General features: G+C 34.8%; 1 protein-coding gene across 4 annotated transcripts in view; it reads right to left on the bottom strand.

Moving 5' to 3' along the window:
* Positions 1–20,879, bottom strand: part of eys (eyes shut) — a 1,117,243-nt gene that overhangs the window by 671,216 nt on the left and 425,148 nt on the right. For all 4 annotated transcript variants that reach the window (XR_014132762.1, XR_014132763.1, XM_081769320.1 and 1 more), the window contains exon 9: positions 5,438–5,754. Coding sequence is in view for 2 of the 4 variants with exons in the window: in XM_081769320.1 (XP_081625446.1) it covers positions 5,438–5,754 (317 nt within the window). In the remaining 2 variants the exon portion in view is untranslated. The remainder of the gene's footprint in view (positions 1–5,437; positions 5,755–20,879) is intronic.

The following is a 20,879-nucleotide window of genomic DNA, read 5'->3' as shown; positions in this document are numbered from 1 at the left end:
TTGCAAAAATGTTTCCGCAGTTGTATTAAGTTAATTTTTTTTTCATTCCATTTTGAGAGAATTAACATTAGATATACTTTTCATTTAAACTTAATGCGTTCACAGCGAGTATAGTGGCTATATTTGAGATGAAAGAAAAACAAGTTGCATGTAGTTTATTCCCTGCTCTTAATTTCGTTTACAGATCAGTGTTTTCCAACAGTAACGTTTAATTTGCACTTTGTTTCCAATATCTGATATTGTCAAATCGTACTGCTAAGCGGTATCTTAAAGGAAATATAGTTTGTGTGAGTATAAATGGAAATATCATTTGGATTTTACATTCTTCTGTTTGTTTCGTTCTTATGTGGATGCAGAAGTTATTTTATTGTAGGTTTTGCTGATTTTTTGGAGGATTTCATTCCAGTTTTAATGCTCTTTTTAACTGTTAATTCATCATAAGGGATCCTATTGTAATTCTATACAATTTTAATTCACGTGAAATTTGTAAATATTTCGAGCTAGATCTAAAAAAAAAAAAAAAAAAAAAAAAAAAAACTAAATTTGCTCCTAACAGTGGATAACTGTGTTCGAAATGAATGATTTGTGAGCCTTAAAAAGCAATGAAATTTGTTTGTTTTCTTATTTGGATGCTGTGTCATATTGTATTTATGTAGAATGTTAAATTACTGAGACGCTAATTTACTTTTCACTTGTTGAATTGACTTGTTTACTTTTAATGCTTTTTTTTTTGTTTTAGTTCTTTATTGTACACAAATTTTGGGGAAGTAATAGAAACGTTCATTCTGAAAAAAAAAAAAGAAAGAAAGAAAGAAAGAAAGAAATCTTAATAGCTTTCCCATTTTTCTACCACCGTTCTGAGAATTCACTATTGAAAATGAGCGTAGTATTTTCTTTTTACTTTTAGTTTAAATTTCGTTTTTGTATTCCACTGGGAGCAAAGGCTGAGGCGATGATGATGATAATGATCGAAAATAGTGGGATGAAGAAAGCGCAAAAAGAAACCGATGAACCCCAAAATTACCCTCATACACGATGCTTGTGAAACGCATTTGAGCGTAGTATTTCATTCCATTCAAACGTACTGTATCTGTCATTATTTAGTCACACGATTTCTTAGTATTATGTTCCATTAAGCATTTAGTGTAAAGGCTTTTGTTGTTGTTGTTGTTCTAGCAAGTAAATTTGACATGATACTGGTCTACAGTATTTGCTCGAATCTCAGAAATTAGAATGTAGCAAATGACTTTAAAGCTCTTTCACTACTTTCAGCATATATATATATGCCAGTCGAGTCGAGACATTTTCTCGAGACGAGTCGAGACGGGCTTAAATCTCGATCCGAGTCGGAAACGGTAAGACATAGCGAGATATGGCTCTTGGGTGTGCATTCAGCGTCCCCTTGTTTCTTCTCGACCTTTATGCCTCCCCCACTCAAACTAGAAGTGGTGGAAAACTCTGATTTCCAGTCATGGGAGTCGTCAGGAAGTTTCGCAAGGGGTTCATGAGAAAAGGGAGGTTACCTGTTTTGAATATGCTGCGGACGATATATATAACGAAACAATTCAATTTTAACAGATATCACAATTTAAATCCACCTTATCAGCTGGAAACAGTAAATCAGGTATAGCACAGAATGTTACATAAACCCCGACATGGAGTCCCATAGACTCCGCGCAAACGCTCGAGCAGCACTGAAATAAACTTTCAGCACGCCCGCTACAGAACAACGTTCAAACTGACCAGACTTGAAGATACTGAAGGGGCGTGGAGCTACACAAAAAATAAAAGGACATATACAGGTATTAAATTACTCGCGGAGTCCGTCGGACTCCACGTCGGGGATTAAGGGTTAACGTATCTCTCTAAATTTCTAAATTTGTTAATAATCTTTTATTTCTCGATTTTCTTGACTTTGGCGGAATTAAACAATATTATGTTCAACAAATTTATGGGAACAGTGTTTGAAAAAATTCAACAAGCGAACAACGCAAGATTATAGTGATAAAATTAAGGAACAATCACAGCAAAATTATGTAGAGATACTGGAATAAGACAAGTGTACCAAATTAGACTTTAATCATTTAATAAACCTACCGGATTAACTTACCATGCCATACTGTCTTCATAGTTTTCGATAGTAATTCTTGTGTTTCTTCAGTAGGTTACTTTGCTATTATATAAAACAAAATAGTGTAGAGTTTTGCAAAAACACATATTCTGGTTAGTGTTTCAATGTTAGGGAATTAGGGTAATATGTAATAATTGATATCTGTGTGCATAATATAGTAAGTTACGAAACCATAAGCTAGTGCTGTTAATTACTTTTAAAGAATTTTCTCTGTGACAATCTCGGTATAACAACAGTACATGTTAGTAAAGAAAGAATTTCTTTTGTTATAATATAAAAAGTAATTTGGATTATTACTATGAGCTAGCTAGAAATGTCAATATTTTGGATAGTCAACAGCATCAAAATCTACAAGGACATATACTTTTGTAAATATCTTGGGTGTATATATATTTGTGATGACTCTTGTTTCAGTTGAGTTTGTTTTGAAAACATTTTTTTTCTTACAAGATATGTTTTTGGTAATTTTTTTTTTTTTTTTACATTTTGTTCAAGTAAAATTACACGTTATTACTACAATGCAATGCACGGATATTCCGATTGCGTTCCCGTTCCGTTACCGATTCGAAAATTTTCAATATTCGTATTTCTTTCCTTTAAAATATCGAACTCATATTAGTTTGGATTTCATTTTATTTTGGTTTTAGCGTCCCTTACAGCAACGAGGCTATATGAGAAGTGGACCTACAGCTTAACGCGGAATCCGAACGACTTGAATTCCCGCTGGGATCACATCAGTTAATCCGTTTTTTAATTCTTTTTGTTAGTAACGTTAGTTTATATGCTTTTATGATGTTATATAATGTCAAGGTTCATATATTATTGGGTTAAGTAATTGAAGACTCAATAACTAATACTTGAGAAATCACACCTAGGAATGAAAAGAGAAAGCAAAAACAGTGGTAAGAAAAACAATAATAATAATAATAAAGGGACATTAAAAGAAGAACATACTGCATATATTTAAAGTGGCTCAAAAATTAAAATCAAAGTAAAATATTGTGGTTCAAACTCATAATAGAAAAAATGTTCATAAAAACTGTTTCAGAAATAAATAAATAAATAAATAAAATAATGTTCACGGATAGTGCATTCGACAACCGTAAATGTTACCTTAGACACAACAGCTCCTGATCTAGTACGCCGAAATAATATTCCTAGTAATAAATTTAGTACTTCAAGGATAATTTATGAACCCACCATACAATGATTTATTAAACAGAAATAAACGTACTCCAGTAGTGGAATGTTTAGAGAGCAAGTATTATACGCAAAATACTAGTACTTTGCTCAACAAAACTATATACAGAACGTGTTTAAATACACCAGTTTATGTAGACACCCAGTAATGGACCAAGGGTTCTTTGCCAATATTGCTACCAACAATAATGCCAAGTTTCTGGGGCATCATTTGCGATCGACATTATTCAGCCGTCCTTGCAAGAAATAAAGTTTATTACAACTATTTTTTTATCCAGTTTGGTAAAAGTGACCTTAAGTTGCTACACTGATACTTTACACTTTTGGGCATAACCATGGGACGTAAAACTTAAAGATTTTCAAAGTTTATACTTTTGTTATTTTTGGGACTCAGTTGCAACAAAAGTGGGAAATATTTATCTCTGTGTGTGTGTGTGTATATAGAACAGTCTTACATTTCTGAAATAATATTAGAGTAGTTTTTTTGGTTCTATCACATGGTTTCCGAATACAATGCAGTTTTCGGTTTGTCTTGTAAAGTTCAAAAATATCTTCTGATTTGACAGATCATGGCACTACTCACAATCAAAATTCTCCTTTTCGGTTGGCAGACTTAAGTCATAGCTATTGTCCAAGTGGTTGCCAAAAGAACTATGAGCACTATGTCAACAGTTTATTTGGTGATTATAGTGCAATTTTCGTAGTTTTGAAATACATCATGCACTAAATCGTAATCGTTATAGCAAGTTCAGTAGGGAGCTCGAAAAGTAGAATAGAAGACTATTTTCTGGGATTTGATGAGAATACAATTGAGAGATACGGGACATTATTACAGTACTTTTAGTTGTTAGCTGTTCCAGGAAGCACTTCATTGTAAGAGACTCAGTAAAAGGAATATTGACAGAACCGAAATTAAATTAATGTTGTCGTGTTCTGTAGTTAAAAATATATATCAAGTATAGCGCGCAGACATATATTCAGAGCCACAAAACCAGGAATTTTAAAAAAAGGAATAGAGAAAAGAGATTATGATTATATTGATCTTTGATATATATTTTTAATACAGGCGTTACTTCTATTTGTATTTTGTAGTTTAATATCATTACTATTTTTGCATAAATGTAATTATTGCTCACATCAGAGTATATTCATGAATATTAATACCTGATATCAGTCGAGAAAGTTTAAAAGAACTGTAGTTTAATCAGTTTTTGACAAATGTGATATTTTAAATTATAAAATAACATTGTATATAATTTATGTAACCAGATCATAGTTTAGTTCTAAGTACGAGAGGTAAGGTCGCGGCATATACTTCCTAGTGGGAATAGTGGATTGTTACTCGTACTAAAGGAAAAAAAGGGTATGAAAACGAGTTATCATTTCATTAACTGGCAGCCCAAACGTGACTAAACACGTTGCTCCCGATCATTATTCAAATTTCTCCCAAGTTTAAATAATGATTTGGAATATGTTACATGTTATCATGGTGCGAGAGGTATTTGGGAGTATTACATTAATTTCTTTCCCTCGCTATAAGATTGCAGGTAGTTCGAGGTATTAGTAGCAAATAGATAGAATTCTAAATTAAAATTTACAGATATCATTCTCCCTCTCGAACCAACGATCGCAGCCAATTATAGAACTTGAGGATAATATATATCAAAGAAAGCAAATATACGTAGTTTGAAGCTTAATAATAATGATGTAATGTATTCCCGAACTTAAACTATATCTAACCGGCTAGTACGGTTCAACGGTCTAAGGTATACTTACGATCGAAGTGGTATGTTTAGAGTTTGAATTCTGCTCAGGGTATGGATGTTACATATTTTCCTTTCACCTACATTTTATTGTCATAATTTATTTCTCATTATCTCTTTTAACTTCAAAGATGAAACCATGCAACGTAGAACTGAAATATAAATAAACTGAATTGTATCTGACTTTTGACTTGAAATTGATAAATTGACGAGTACGTAAAAGGTAATTTGCGTCCCACGCGGTTCAATAAAGAATGCTACACCACATTTATCTAGCAATAAAAAACCCACGACTAAACTAGTAATCACAATGAGTATTGCTTTTTAAATCTCAAATACTTACCTGACTTGTATATCTAAACTAAAACCATTATTAAATTTGTGTTGGAATTCCATGAAAACCATAGTTTGTACACCACATGAAAAAATAAATTTTATTCGTCCGGTCTCCAAGTATAACGATATGTAAGAATCTTCAGACAGCTGAGCAAGAAAAATTAGCCCATGCGTGGCAAGTGTTTTCACCAATAAGCGAATTTCAAGACTTGTAGTATTTCCAGGTAAAAGATGTGTCAGGAAGGACCTACCATAGAAAGCAGGGATGTTGATCATAATTTCATTTTCACAGAACTTGCCTTCGAATCTGAACGTACATTGACACTGAAAAAGAGAAAAAATAAATAAATAAATAAATAAAATAAAATTAATATTTCGGTTCAATTTACACAGTACTAACAATTATTTTGTAAATCACGTTGAATGTCGTTCTGTTACTGCTGTCCTCAAAAAACACTAGCAATACATACCTAAATCTGCAATACACTTGACCTAGATATGATACATTGATGTCACGATGATTTCCGTGAACACGTTTCTGTTGTTTAAGGATTATCATCATGTATTAACCATTTCAGATAACAGTAATATAAAAACTATGAGTAATAATTGTGATTTTACGAAAATTTAAATAATTTTAAATAAAGTAAAATTTTGAATGTTTATCATATCAGCATATGTTTATGCTCAGTATATGTTTATTATATCTGCAGAACGGTTTGATACTTCCAAATGCTGCTACGGCAAAAAAAAAAAAATCATTGCAAACCATACATATAACCAGATATGATATTTATCTAAGCGTTTTTAAGAAATAAAGCCCTTCAAAACATTCAAATTTTCAAGCCCTGATAACTCCGTTTCTATTCATTCGAAAAAAAGTCATACAATGAACATGGTATGCAACGATAAGGTACTTTCGATGTGCATTGTCCTGTCCATCTCCATTGTGTTGTACGTGTAATAGAGGCTTCCAAACTTTGAATGTTTGTGGTACTATAACATCCTTAGTTTGCAACACTGAATAATAAATATAATACTTTAAGTTTTCGTTTGACATGCTGATTTGAAATATTTAATAACCTAACGTAGTGCCATTTGAAAAAAATAAAACTTTATATTAGGTTAGCAACACTGTCGAGTGTTTCTGTTTAATACATGCAAAGATGCCCCCTCCTTATAGTTCCTTGGTACAAAGTTTCACTCTCTCTTTTGGTTTCTTCGTTATAGCGGAATCACCATAAATTATAAATTGTCCACCTTATATATATATATATATATATATATATATATATATATATATATATATATATATATATATATATATATATATATATGGGGTGTTCCGTAATTCCTATGACAGCGTTTGGGAGTAGAAAGTAGACATGTTATGAGTTATGAGTGGATTATGAGAGTGGGAAATTTTACGGCACGGAGCTCTGAATCGCTATAGCACAAAGAGGAATGACCTTGACACAGTAGGTGTGGAATTGTACACAGGACGTTATAGGGGTAGCACTCAACAATATCAAAATCAAACTTCCAGAATAATTGCGCAAAGGATTCCCCAAAGGACTTAGTGGATTCTTGCTTATGTTTGCAAATAAAGATTGGTCAAAATGAGGTGGAAAGGAAAGAGTATTCAATATTAAAGTAGAATTCGTCTTGACTCTGGAATAATTACTTAAATAATTAATATTTTTCAGACCAGAGTATGTACTTCTTTATTAATCGTAACAGTTTCACAATGTACCGTTATCTTCATCAGACGTTAATTGGTATATATATGTTCATATTAATGTAGGTAATATAAACATGATAATATTAAATTATTGGTATACAATTTTAATTAAGTCCGCTGGCAAAATTACAAAAGATTACATTCCTTGAACAGTGCACAATTTACATTTTACAGAATATCAAAATATAATTATCCACTAATACACGTTATTGTGATAAGCCTCGCAACACCATCCTCAAACCTTCGCCGAGATTACAGACAAAAGATCTCCTCCAGTTCCTTACCAGAGGGTAGCGTTCCCAAAACTGATGCAACATTCCCTCTTTGTACTGCCATACTGATGCGTTGCAGTAGAAAAGAGGTTGCTCTAGCGTCTCCTGACGATAAATAAATGCGGTGACCAACTTCTTTTATAAAGTTAAGGCCTTCGGGACCCCATGAACCACCCGATTCGACAGCTATAGCGACAAAATGATATTTGTCGAGTAAATTGCTATACTTTCTGCGCTTTTCTGTTTCCCGGCGAGCAGCCACGTTGCCAGCTTGTGCTGAGGAAGAATGCAGATTTGAAGGGGCGAAGGTGTCGGAACAAGTAAAATCCCATAGAAGTGCTTTTCCTTTCTTCCACGGTATTAGGGTCATACCATTTGGCCTCTTGCCGTCTGCACGACTACATCCCAACGGTTCACATATAGACTCTGCCTCTCTCCCTCTCTCACAAGACTGCAAAACTAAAGACCACCTGATTAACGCATCTGCGATTTTCTCCACCTGATTATTTCCGGTGATGTGCCCACGGAAATTCGACCTATTTTCTTTGGAGCATCACTAATAGCTTTGAGGAAGAAAAGTGGCGGCATTCGTCCTATCGCAATAGGCAATGTGTGGAGAAGATTATCAGCCAAAATCATTTGCCATAGAATTAGAGAACCTCTAACACATTTTCTATCCCCACGCCAACTGGGAGTTTGCGTCTCACATGGAGCAGAAGCAGCAGTCCACGCTGCTTGTATGTACTACCAGCAGCAGGAAAAAGTTTTTCTGAAAATAGACTTCAGAAACGCATTTAACGAGTTGAATCGTGACTCTATGCTCATACAGGTAAAAAACAGTTTTCCATCAATTTATCGATACGTACATCAGTGCTACTCGCAACCGAGCAACTTATACTTAGGAGATGAAATAATCCTCTCTCAGCGTGGCGTACAACAAGGCGACCCTCTTCGCCCTGGTTTGTTCGACCTAACTTTACAATCCATCGTTAATAGTATAAATACAGAACTGAACATATGGTATTTGGATGACGGGACTATAGCTGGAGACAAGGATACAGTACTAGAGACATTAGAAATGATCCGTAGACGGGCTAAGGAGATCGGATTGCAAATGAATTCCTCCAAATGTGAGGTCAGCTTTCTCGGAGTTTCCAATGAGCAGTCTAATAACCTCTTCAAGCTGTTTGACGAAGCCGCACCTGGGATTCAAAGAATTTCGACAGATGACGCCAGCTTATTAGGAGCAGCATTATCTAATGAGGCAAGACGAACAATATTAAAAGACAAAATTTCTAAATTAGAATTCTTCTTTACACGCCTTTCCTTGATTTCAGCTCACTCTGCCTTTTACCTACTACGTGCCTCATTGTCCATGCCAAGGCTGCTATACTTTCTTCGCTGTGCTCCTTCTTGGCGGGATGCTGATCTACTGGAATGCTATGACAACACCTTGAAAACCGGTCTAGAATCTATCCTGAATTGTTCACTTAACAATAACTCTTGGTTGCAGGCGTCCCTTCCTGTTAACCACGGAAGTCTCGGCATTCGTCGCGCCATGGGTCTGGCTATTTCATCCTTTCTGTCTTCATTCTATGGCGCTAAGCCATTGATCGAGACCATTCTCTAACAAGATCTTAGCCTAGTATCGGATTCGGATGTCAACGATAGCATTGCTAAGTGGTCATCTATAGTGGGATCACATCCCCCTGACCTTGATAAGAGAGGACTACAATCCTCTTGGGACGATCTTCTTATAAATCATCACTTTTCAGCTCTACTTCAGTCATCCGATAACCCAGAAGATAAGGCCAGACTTCTAGCTACATCATCTCCAGAAGCAGGAGCTTGGCTCCATGCTATCCCGTCACCTTCTTTAGGATTACATCTTCCCAATGACAGTTTTCGAATTGCCAGTGCACTGCGTTTGGGAGCAGGTGTTTGCGAGCAACACAGATGTCCTGCCTGTAGAAGTGTCGTAGACAAGAAGGGCCTTTATGGACTCTTCTGTGCCAATAGTGCGGGCAGACATTCACGCCACAACAAGAATTTTAATTGTTGCTTTTTATATAAATTTAAATTTTTAAATATGTAACAATAAGTTTTTTTTTTCACATTGATATTTATTCACATAATACATTTGGAATAATCGCCCTCAATTAAACTGGTAACACAAATCGAGTCCAAATAAAGGGTTGATTTGGGGTGCGACTACTGAGATATGATATCTTGTTGTTTAACTACCTGGTGCAATTAAAAAGGATAATCGATTTAAAAATCTGTTCATTTGTTAGGGGCTAGCAAATGAAGAATAGAATATAAATTATGTTAGTTAGTGTTCTTAAGCCTTCAATGAAGAATATTAAGAACCTTAAATACAATATAATTTATATTATTTAGTGCTCTTGAACCTTCAATGTACAATATTAAGAACAATAAACACAACTTAATTTTTTGTTACTAAGTGTTCTTGGACGTTCAATGAAGAATATTAACAACAGTAAATAAAATACCTAATTGTAAGTTATATGCATATTTACACATTTTCTGTACTAGGCTGTTATTTCCATATTTTACGTTAAGCAATGTAGAAACGAAGTGTGAAGGCTTGTGTATTTTGTATGATTAAAAACAGAGTGTCAAATGTACAGTCACTTTCTAATGACAATTTTTCAAGTAAGATGTTTGGAACGATATAACTACATGTAACTACGAAAAAAATACTCCCTTGTAGTCCATAATGATTGAAAGAATGTATTGCACATACTATGAAAGATCCCTTTCGAGCTAGTATTAAGGAAAGTGTAGCAGGTATTAGCAGATGTCATGTAAAGAAGAAATTAAGATCAACTGAATCCTGTTTTGATTTCGAAAACTTGTGCCTGTTATATATGGGAAAAATGTAACGGAAAAATTGGTGAATAGGTTTTCTATAAGATGATGGAGGAAAAATTCGAAACTGATCACAATAACATTTAAAGAAAAAGTGCTACAGAAAGCTGCTTAGAGAGAAGAAGCTTTGAGGAAAACTAGAAATCGTATTTAGAGGATTTTGTGCTTAGTAGTTGAAGAGGGATGATGACACGAAAAGTGCGTGGCCAAATTATATGTAGGGCTATAAATTACCCTGACATATTAATTGCATTCTAGGGAATATGCAGCTTTAGAAAAGTGATGATTTTCAATTCACGATTAACGAACTCTTAGAGATTGTAGAAAATGAAATCCATTAGTACTTACATAACACTGCAAAGATTGGAGAGTAAATGATCCCACAGCTAAACCAATGTGCCTTTTAAAGATACCCAAAAGTCTGTCAATTGCTTATCATTTTCAGTTATAGCAACTATAGCAAAATCACAAGATGTCACGTTTTCATAGCTTCATTTCAATATGTTTCCTCCGTATTATCCAAAATGCAATAACTCACATCAGGCATTTATCAATTCTAACACAATACTATACATAGAATAATATATAGTAAACTATTGATACAAGTGAAGTGCAAGTATTAGAAATTTGGATTAAAAGAATTAATGTTCTTGGTACTTAGGCCGATCTTCGTCCTCAATGTCCCCTACAACTATTTAAGATAAAAAACTTCTTCCATAATAGGAGCAGAGGGGAATGATTTAAAAATACAAGTTGCGTTTCCCCGCTGAATTGCTAAACTGAGTGTTTGTATTAAATTTTTTTGCTCCGCGGATCCCCTGTTTTCACAACCAGCTGTGAACCAATTTGTTTCACTAGATTTCTTGCCTCTTTGCTGAAAACACCCATTGTTTCAACAGCAAAGGGAATGAAAATATGGTACTCTTTTAAGCATGTATATTTTAAATGTTTTCGTCTGCACGCTGTTTCTGCCGCACTTCCAGCTTCCTTAGATGTTAATACGATATGAGAAGCTGCAAAAGTATGAACACAAGTGGCATCCCATACTAAACATTACACCTATTCCTAGGGGATTAACGTGATGCCATCTGGTTTTTTCCCATCATCCCTGATGGTTCTAAAATTGAAGGCACGTCTATGCTGGCCAAAGCACGCTTTAGGATATCATTTAATTCAACGTGACGGGACACTCTGCCTGCGCTTTTGGGACAGTTCAATGGATGAAAACACTTTTCATTGACCTGCTCCCGACAAATGCATGTAAACTTTTTACACATGTTCATACCAAGGCGTAGAGCAATATAAAGACGAAAAGAATTGTTATCCATGAAAGTTCCAATATTCCTCGATGGAACTGATTGCAACCATGCGCCAGATTCTTTTTCTTGTAAAGCCTTAAAGCGAGCTATATCAAATACATTATCCAAGAATAGCTCTTGCTCAATAATTGATTTTAAGATTATTTTGTCCCAGCTTTTCTGTACTTCCAATGTGGATAGTATATCATTTCCATATAAGAACTTCCATGCATCAATTGCCTCTGTCAAGTGATGAATGACCACATCAACGGGAATGTTAAGAATGTTGGAAATGAGTGGACTCACCCCATAACAAGAGGAAACAAAAGCTGGAAGACCGAGTTCGGAGACTCTGCGGATGTTCAAACCTCCGAAAGGAATTGGAAGACTAGCTTGTGTCCATTGCGTTTGATTCATGGATATATTTACAATAGACTCTAATGCTCTTTTCAGACAGGCATCCATTTGGAGAAGTAGAGATGGCATATACCATGTTGGAGTAGTTCGAAGAAAATATTGTAACCTTGGTATACCCATGCAATTTTTTAGAAGGAAATATGCCAAGTGAGATGGCAAAATTTTTACCCGTTCAACAACAGTTTTAAGCTGATTTAGGTGCTCCTTAAAAGCTATTTCGTAATCTGCTTCATGCAGTGGAGCAGCTAGAAGAAATAACTGGTTCGCATTAATTGTTCGAAGACCAGGAATAAGCTGTTGAAATTGTGATACAATAGTGGGGTTTGGAGAAGTAGAGATGGCATATACCATGTTGGAGTAGTTCGAAGAAAATATTGTAACCTTGGTATACCCATGCAATTTTTTAGAAGAAAATATGCCAAGTGAGATGGCAAAATATTTACCCGTTCAACAACGGTTTTAAGCTGATTTAGGTGCTCCTTAAAACTATTTCGTAACCTGTTTCATGCAGTGGAGCACCTAGAAGAAATAACTGGTTCGCATTAACTGTTCGAAGGCCAGGAAGAAGCTGTTGAAATTGTGATACAATAGTGGGGTTCTCTTGACCAGATGTGAAAAACAGTTCACATTTAGAAGGATTAACTTCTAAACCAATGCGTTTAGACTCTGCTAATAAAATATTTACATCCTGCAAAACGGATTGTGGGGAACCACCCAAAGTACCATCATCCAGATAAAATAAGTTTAGTTCAGATGATAATTTGCGAACTATAGGATGGATTGATAAGCTGAAAAGCATTGGGCCAGCGGGATCTCCTTGTTGGCAACCGACCTGAGACAGTATTGTTTTCTCATTAAAAAACAGCATTGATGGACAAGCGTAGCTTTGCCAGAAAAAGGGGAAGGTGGCAGGGAGCTGTTGCTTTATTTCACTTAACATGATATCAGGTTCCACTGTATTAAAGGCATTTTTATAGTCTATTTAAGAATGACGTGCTGTGAATTTTCATGATTCTTGATAAAAGTTCGATATGGATAAAAGTTGAATGGATAATTGCTTCACACCCTCTCTTCGTTGCGAATCCTAATTGGTTGGACTGAAAATAGGAAGAACATTGCTGATAAACACTGGAGCATGCGAGCTTAGAAGCTAATCTTCTTAAGGTGCAACCTACAGATATTGGAGGAATTTCGTCTTCTTTCTTACGGAGTGCACAAAGTATGGCTCCAAAGAAATATTTTCACATATCTTGAGAAACTCTTCCACTCAAAATAAGATTAATTAATCTCGTTAGATTTTCCAATAATATTTCAGCTGCTTCCCCTGCCGACTTTTATATCAAATCCTTTAGATGTTGTGGAGATAAGCCATCAATGCCTGGAGCTGAACCACTGGGAAAACTGTAAATAGCTCTTGAAACCATCTTAGCATCCACCGTTATTGGTATTGTTATAATTTACTGTTTCATATTAAAATTTTATACTATAACTGTTTTTATTTATTATCTTTTACTATAATTTTTCTTCTTCTTCTTCTTCCCAAATATCTGTTAAATTTGATGTTTTCTCTTCTTCCTATAATGTATTTTTTCTTATCTGTGAATTTTTATTCTTCAATTCTTTCTAACAACCTATCCCACAGACCATTTGTCCAGTTCATTAATCTTTCTCTTTTTTCCTTCTAATCCTTTGCCCTTCTTTCCATTTTCTTATTAATGTTCTATTCTATTTTTCTAAACCTACAACTATAATTACAACACGACAACTACAAAATATGTAAAAAGCATTGAAAATAAGGGAAAAGGGATAAGCCTGGAAACAGAAGTAGAAGAAAACAATAGGATAAATTAATTGGACATGACAATAGAACGAAAAGAAGGAAAACTGAACACAAGATGGTATAACAAAGAATGCGCGGCAGGAATTTACAGTCAAAAAACAAGTGACGTAGATAGTAGCATGAAAAAGAACTTCCTAAGAAATATGGAGAACAGAACAGAAAAATAGATAGTGAAGAAGAGAAAAAGAAAGAAGACATAAAACCGTTTCATAATCTTCCAGAGAAAAATTATTATAACATAAAGAATATAAAGAAAAGTAGAATCGAAGAAGAGAGAAAGAAAGATCACAGAAAAGAGACAAAGGAAGAGGAAAAGAGAAAATGGCAAAGGAAAGAGAGAATTGGAGAAAAGATAGGTATTAAGAACTTATTAGGAAAAGGATGTGTGAACACATACAGAAAAAGAGGAAGTTGAATCGTAGAAGTGATTAAGAAAAGGAGAAATAAGAAGAAAGACATAAAAGAAGAGGATGAAAGAGTAGAGTATGAAGTGAAATGTAAGAAATGTAACATGAAATATATTAGAGAAACAGGAAAAAATCTTAAAGACAGAGTAAAACAACATAAGGACGACGTAAGCCTTAAAAAAGAATAACGCGATATATAAACATGTGAAAGAAACAGGACATAATATAGATTGAGGAGGGGTACAAGATTTAGAAAAGAGAATAGAACATTAATAAGAAAATGGAAAGAAGCGCGAAGGATTAGGAGAGAAAAATAGAGAAAAAAATGCATGAACTGGACAAATGGACTTCAAATAAATTAATTATAGCATGGGTTATTAGAAAGAATTGAAGAATAAAAATTCATGGATAAGAAAAGTTACATTATAGAACATATATTGGTGAGGAAACGTCAAATTTAACAGATATTTGGGGAGAAGAAGAGAAAAGTGATAATAAAATGATAATATATATATAATAAAAACAGTTACAAAATTTTAAAATGAAACAGTAAATTATAACAATACATTATTGCTAAGTATTTAAAAATTTAAAAATTATATAAAAGCAACAATTAAAATTGCATATCAATAATATGATGTTTATGTTACCTACATTAATATAAACATAAAGATTCCAATTAACGTCTGATGAAGATAACGGTACCATACTGAAACTGTTACGAATTATTTTAATTTAATAAAGAAGTACATACTCTGCTCAGAAAAATATTATTAAAGAATTCGTCTGTGCCATGTCGATAGTGGAAACCGAATCAAAGATACAGTATGGAAAATTGTAAGGTTGCCATAAGTAGTTGCATAACCAGTAAACTCGTTTCAACCATACCAGAAACATTAGTGTATTATTGAAGGTTAGATTAATTTGATATCAATGCATGCAACGTTGCACCCTCGATTAGTAGTACCGCAAACAAGTAGAGCCTTTTTCGTAACACTTTGTTGCTAAACCTCAAAATAGTATGTTTTGCGTCCTGTATTGTGTTGTCAAACCTGTCGTCGACATGATATGTTGCATATCCTGTGCACTGATGCACCCTACAGTGGAAATGATATACGTTGTTTAAATGTTTGCACTAACACAAAACTACATGCACTGACACAAGTACGTGAAAGAAAGTCAGGACGTCTGAAGGACTATTCGCTGTGTGTTTGTGAGTCCTACAAAAGTATGCTGAAGATATGACCTAACAGGGCAGGACGCATTCCAGTAGACAGGAAAACAGGAGTGGGAAGCAAACCCGGGTCACCTTGATTAGAAGGCAGCGAGTGCTACAACTCGTCCCCAGGAGAACACGTGAAACAATGAGTGGCACATCTCAAGCTTCACTCGTTCTTTGAACTCGGGCCTTAACAATAACGTTCGGTCATATCATAGGCACACTCTCGGAACCAGAACAACAGATCGAAACTACACTATTTTTGTGATTTATAGATATTACGTATCGAAGATTCAGGTCGAGATAGACGAGGGCCAACGATTTGGAACGCAACGGCCCTGACCTTACAGAAGTTATCTCAGCATTTGTCTAGTGAGAATGACCAATACCAGGGAAACTTTCTGTCAGGCTGGTCGGCATAAGTAAGGATCGTCCCTACGCTAGGCATTTATTCCCAAGTTGGTCGTCCGCCTAGTTTTTGGCTAAAAGCGTAATAATTGTTACCTTTCTCTACCAAAGTTTAATATTTAATTCACATAGTATTGCCGAGCGAGCGTTAGCATGTGAAGGCGGTTAGAGCCCCGCAGGGCACGTTGTTTTCTGTCTTTATTACAGATTAATGGGGAGGGGGACTTGCGTTCTACAGGGTGTGGAATATACAATGCAACCCGGAGTTTGGGATAGTAGAACTTTTGAACCTGAAGTGACACACAAATAATGGTTATACTAAAATGAAGCCTTGTTCATGCATATATTTTAAAATTAGGAAACAACGATTGAAATACACTAGGAAGCACACAGTGTTGCCAGATGTAACCGAAGGTGTAAATCAATTTTTTGCAAAACATGTAAATTGACTCATAACTCATACGTATGGATGTTCTGTCGTTAATTTTCAGTTTATTTAGTTGGAGTAGCTTGGAAACTATGGAACAGAAAAAATAATTTTTTATTTCCACCGATAACTAATTGGATGAGGCCTCTGTAAGAGAGAACTAAGAAAATAGTAGTTTTTAGAAATTAACACTCTGAATTGGCAACCCTGCTGATGTTTCAGTGCATCAAGAGGTGTGTTAAGGATCTGTTTACATTATGCAGTTCCTGAAAACAATGAAAAACAAACTTCGAAATTATCAAGATAAAATTTTTACTTACATGTACCCGGCAACACTGCTATTCATTTCTATGGGTCTACTTAAAGCAAGAGGTATACAAGAACAATTCTCGAACAACTCAAGACCTGGAAACGATCATTCGCAGTGCCATTGAGAACATTAACACTTCTAATCTTCGTAAAGTTGCTGCCAACCTGGTGAAACTTGTGAACCAGTGTTTGAATCAAAACAGGGGACACACTCAGCTTCCGCTGGAGAGCTGGTAACTCATTTCTGATAGTAGCAGTGTTGCTGGGTGCATATAAGTAAACGTTTTATCTTGACAATTTCAAAGTTTGTTTTCTACTGTTTTCAGAAATTGAATAACGTAGACAGATCCTTAACACACCTTTCGATGCACTGAAACATCAGCAAAGTTGCCAATTCAGAGTGTTAATTTATGAAAACTACGATTTCCCTAGTTCCCTCTTACAGAGGCCTCATCCAATTAGTTATCGGTGGAAATAAAAAAATCTTTTTTCTGTTCCATAGTTTCCAAGCTACTCCAACTAAACAAACTGAAAATTAACGACAGAACATCCATACGTATGAGTTATAAGTTAATTTACATGTTTTGCAAAAAATTGATTTACATCTTCGGTTACATCTGGCAACACTGTGTGGTTCCTAGTGTACTTCAATCGTTGCTTCCTAGTTTAAAAAATATATACATGAACAAGGCTTCATTTTGGTATAACCATTATTCGTGTATCACTTCAAGGTTCAAAAGTTCTACTATCCCAAACTCCGGGTTGCATTGTATATTGGATACCCTGTAGAACCTTGCAGCCATGTTGGTTATGTTACCGTTACATTGAAAAGTATATGTTTCTCAACGTTTCTTTAGAGTTGTTTGCTTAGCACATTTTCTACAATTTATTTTTAGATTTATTAACCCATGATTTTTACTTATTTTTAATAGATTTTCCTGATTATTATCTTATTGTTTCTCAAAATGTAATAGTGTTACGTCATATCCAGGGCTGCGTGTCTAGCTATGTTTACAAAACCAATGCTCATTACAAATATTTTAAAATCGCTAGTAATAATGAATCAAGTTTGAGAATTCATATTAACTACTTGCTTTTCCCTCATAGATTTTCTAAAAAAAAATTAATGGATCATTCTTGAAAAATATTTGATGCATAGAATATCCGTTTTTAACGGCTTCATACCATCATAACGCATAAATAGTTTATATTTTCACATATCTTTAATTACTTACTCTGTATCTTCATTATATCTTTGTGGTAATAATATTTTAAATTTCCCGTCTAAACGTACTAAAACTCTTCCAGCTGTATATTATGTTTGAATTAATTTTCATAATGTTATTCCGTAAGCTTTGCCTTTCTCTAAATCTTGTGATTTAACATGTTTTCAAACAGTAATACCATATTTTTGTTTAAACTGGAAGCCATTTCTTATTACATAGAAAATCTCCAAATAATTTATTTATTTTTTTTAAACACAGAATTCATCAGTTGGGTAATTATGTTTTAGTTCAGTAATTAATTACGCTTTAATCCATCTTTAACTACATCACTTATCATTTTATCATTATTTAAGTGTTTGATAAATCGGGGTGGAAGAAGTACCTTAAAGTTTTCACATTCAACTAAAATACATCTACCAAACAGTCTTTATTTTGTCCATTTTAGGAATCTGATGTTTTATGTCCAACTCTAATTCTTGTTTAAAAAAAAAATACAACCGGCTTCTGTTATAAGTTTCCAAGCTTTTTTAAAAAATTCAACGTGTTCTGTAATATTTATTTAATAAAAAATCTTTGTTTAAAAATTTCATTTTCTTAAATCTAATAACAACCTTTATGAGAAATACCTCATAAAAGTTCTAAAAATTAAATATAAGAACTAACTAACTTAATCTAAAACTCTTCTATTACTTTCTCATTCTTAGGATCATAAGTAAAGTTCTTTTGGGCAATTAAAATTGCATAACAAATTGTATTATCGGCTACTGCTTCTGAAAAATATATTACAATCTATATATTAATTCTCTCATTTATAGATACATTCTTCCTCTTACTACAATTAATTACATACATTGGTCTATTTTTAATGAACTTATCTGGACTGTAATACATTTCCGTATTTCCATATGTTATTCTCTTAAATGTAATCTTCATACATCTTAAAATAGTAATTATTAGCAATATTTAAATTTCTATTTTCTTTAGGAAAGATTTGGCGTCCACTCTTAAGATAAATATTCCTTATTTTACAATGATCGAATTTAATATTATCTGCAGTCTAATTGTTACTTCTATCAGTTTGAAAAATTACAATTACAAAACACGCATATCAAAGTGTCTAGAATTAAATTGAGTAGTTACGTCAAATTCTAAGAAGGAATCTCTACATTCTTTTGTGCACATTGGTAAGTGTGAAATTAGAACATAATTTTAGGTTCTTTAGGAATATTTAATTTTAATTTGCTTTCGTAATTAGATTCAAACTCAACAATTGGCATTCTTATCTCCATACTATTTACTGTTATTTTACCATCACGAGACACTGTTGCACTTGCTCCTGTTCCTGTCCATTTATATAACACATCATTATTATTGGCAGGTTTTATAAATGTTATTCTCAATCTACCTTTCCACATAACCTAGCTTTATAATCACTGAAAAAGCTAGGAATTAATCTTAGCGGATATAAAACTGTAAAATTCTTTCGTAAGTTAATTTTAGCATCTGTTTCGAAACCTGCTTGTTTTAAGTATTCAGCTTATGGTTTGGAAAACTTTAAAGTTCCGATAGCTGTAGATGTTGTTCCAGATAAATCAATCCTATCTACAGAAGGCTGTTTCATCCTTATGGCAGCAATTTGCAGTCGCCACCAGAGGCGCTAGTTTCGCGTCAGCATTGTGCCGCACGCAGTACGGAGTAGCCAGACACATTTGTACAAGCCGTGCAGGAGAGACGTGTGTGAGCAGAATGCCGCCGAAAATCGACCCTTTTTGGGAGGGCTACATCGTAGCACTTTCTGATATAGGCTACAACTATAGCCGAATAAGAACACAATGCAAGAAGAAAGGTTTCGCAGTGTCTGATAAGGGAATTAATGCAGCCATCCATCGCAATGCAAACCCAGAGCAAACCATTGTCATGCGTCGTCAAAAGGGGCAAAAGAAGCAACCGGTTCCACAACGCAGTCAAGACGTCATTGCCAAGGTCCGCCGGTTTGTGACCCAGGAGAATCCACCCACCCAACGTGACATAGCGAGGCGTGTTGGACGGTCAACTGCAACTGTACATCGAATCGTACGCGACAATTTGGGACTCAGAAGTCCACACAAGCGGCGGGTCCATGTTCTGAAGCCAACGCACATCGCAGAACGGCGGGTGGCATGCAAAAGGCTGTATGAAGGTTACCTGGCAGGTGACAAATGGCGTTATGTGATCACCTTAGATGAAGCATGGGTCTATTTGACAGGATCCCATCAGATGCGTCCAATTTACTACCGCCGCAGTGATGGAATCGATCATGCAAAGTGGTTTCGCTCCTGCAAGGAGAGTTTTCCAAAGGGATTTATGGTAGTGATGGGTTTCTGTGCAAAAGGAAAGCTTCCGATACACCGGGTGTCATCAAATGTCAAGGTGAATGCAGCGTATTATATCGAACATGTACTGAACCCCACCTATCGTCAACATGCCTCGGCTTTGTATGGCAATGACACTGACAGAGTGTTCATCTACCAGGACAAGGCCAGCAGCCATACTACCAAACGAACGGTGGCCTACATGACACATATGGAACTGGAGACAGGTGTAAAGGCTATCCCATTTCGAGACATCCCTGTCAAGTCACCAGATGCATCCCCTATGGACTTCTGTGCTTTCGGCCTCCTCAAACGGAACATCAATAAGCGTCGTCCGACCACACTTGGTGGCCTTTGGAAAGTATGCAAGGAGGAATGGGCGAAACTGGATCAGGCAGTGCTCAACAGATCATAATCATAATCATAATTTATTGCATCCGTTCATCGTCATACAACGAAATTGGACATGTCATTTATATATATACCAGTATACATAAACATACATACTATTATTACATATAGATTCTTATGGTTTCACTAATTTACTTACTATACATTTAATTTTACGTATACGAATTATTTTCTACATATTCTTCAACCGAGTAAAAGCAATGTTCTATCAAGTACCTTTTAAGTTTGGAT

This window comes from Thermobia domestica, chromosome 8, assembly GCF_964235325.1.
Source record: "Thermobia domestica chromosome 8, izTheDome1.hap1.1, whole genome shotgun sequence".
NCBI lineage: Eukaryota > Metazoa > Arthropoda > Insecta > Zygentoma > Lepismatidae > Thermobia > Thermobia domestica.
This window is presented reverse-complemented; position numbering and strand designations above follow the sequence as displayed.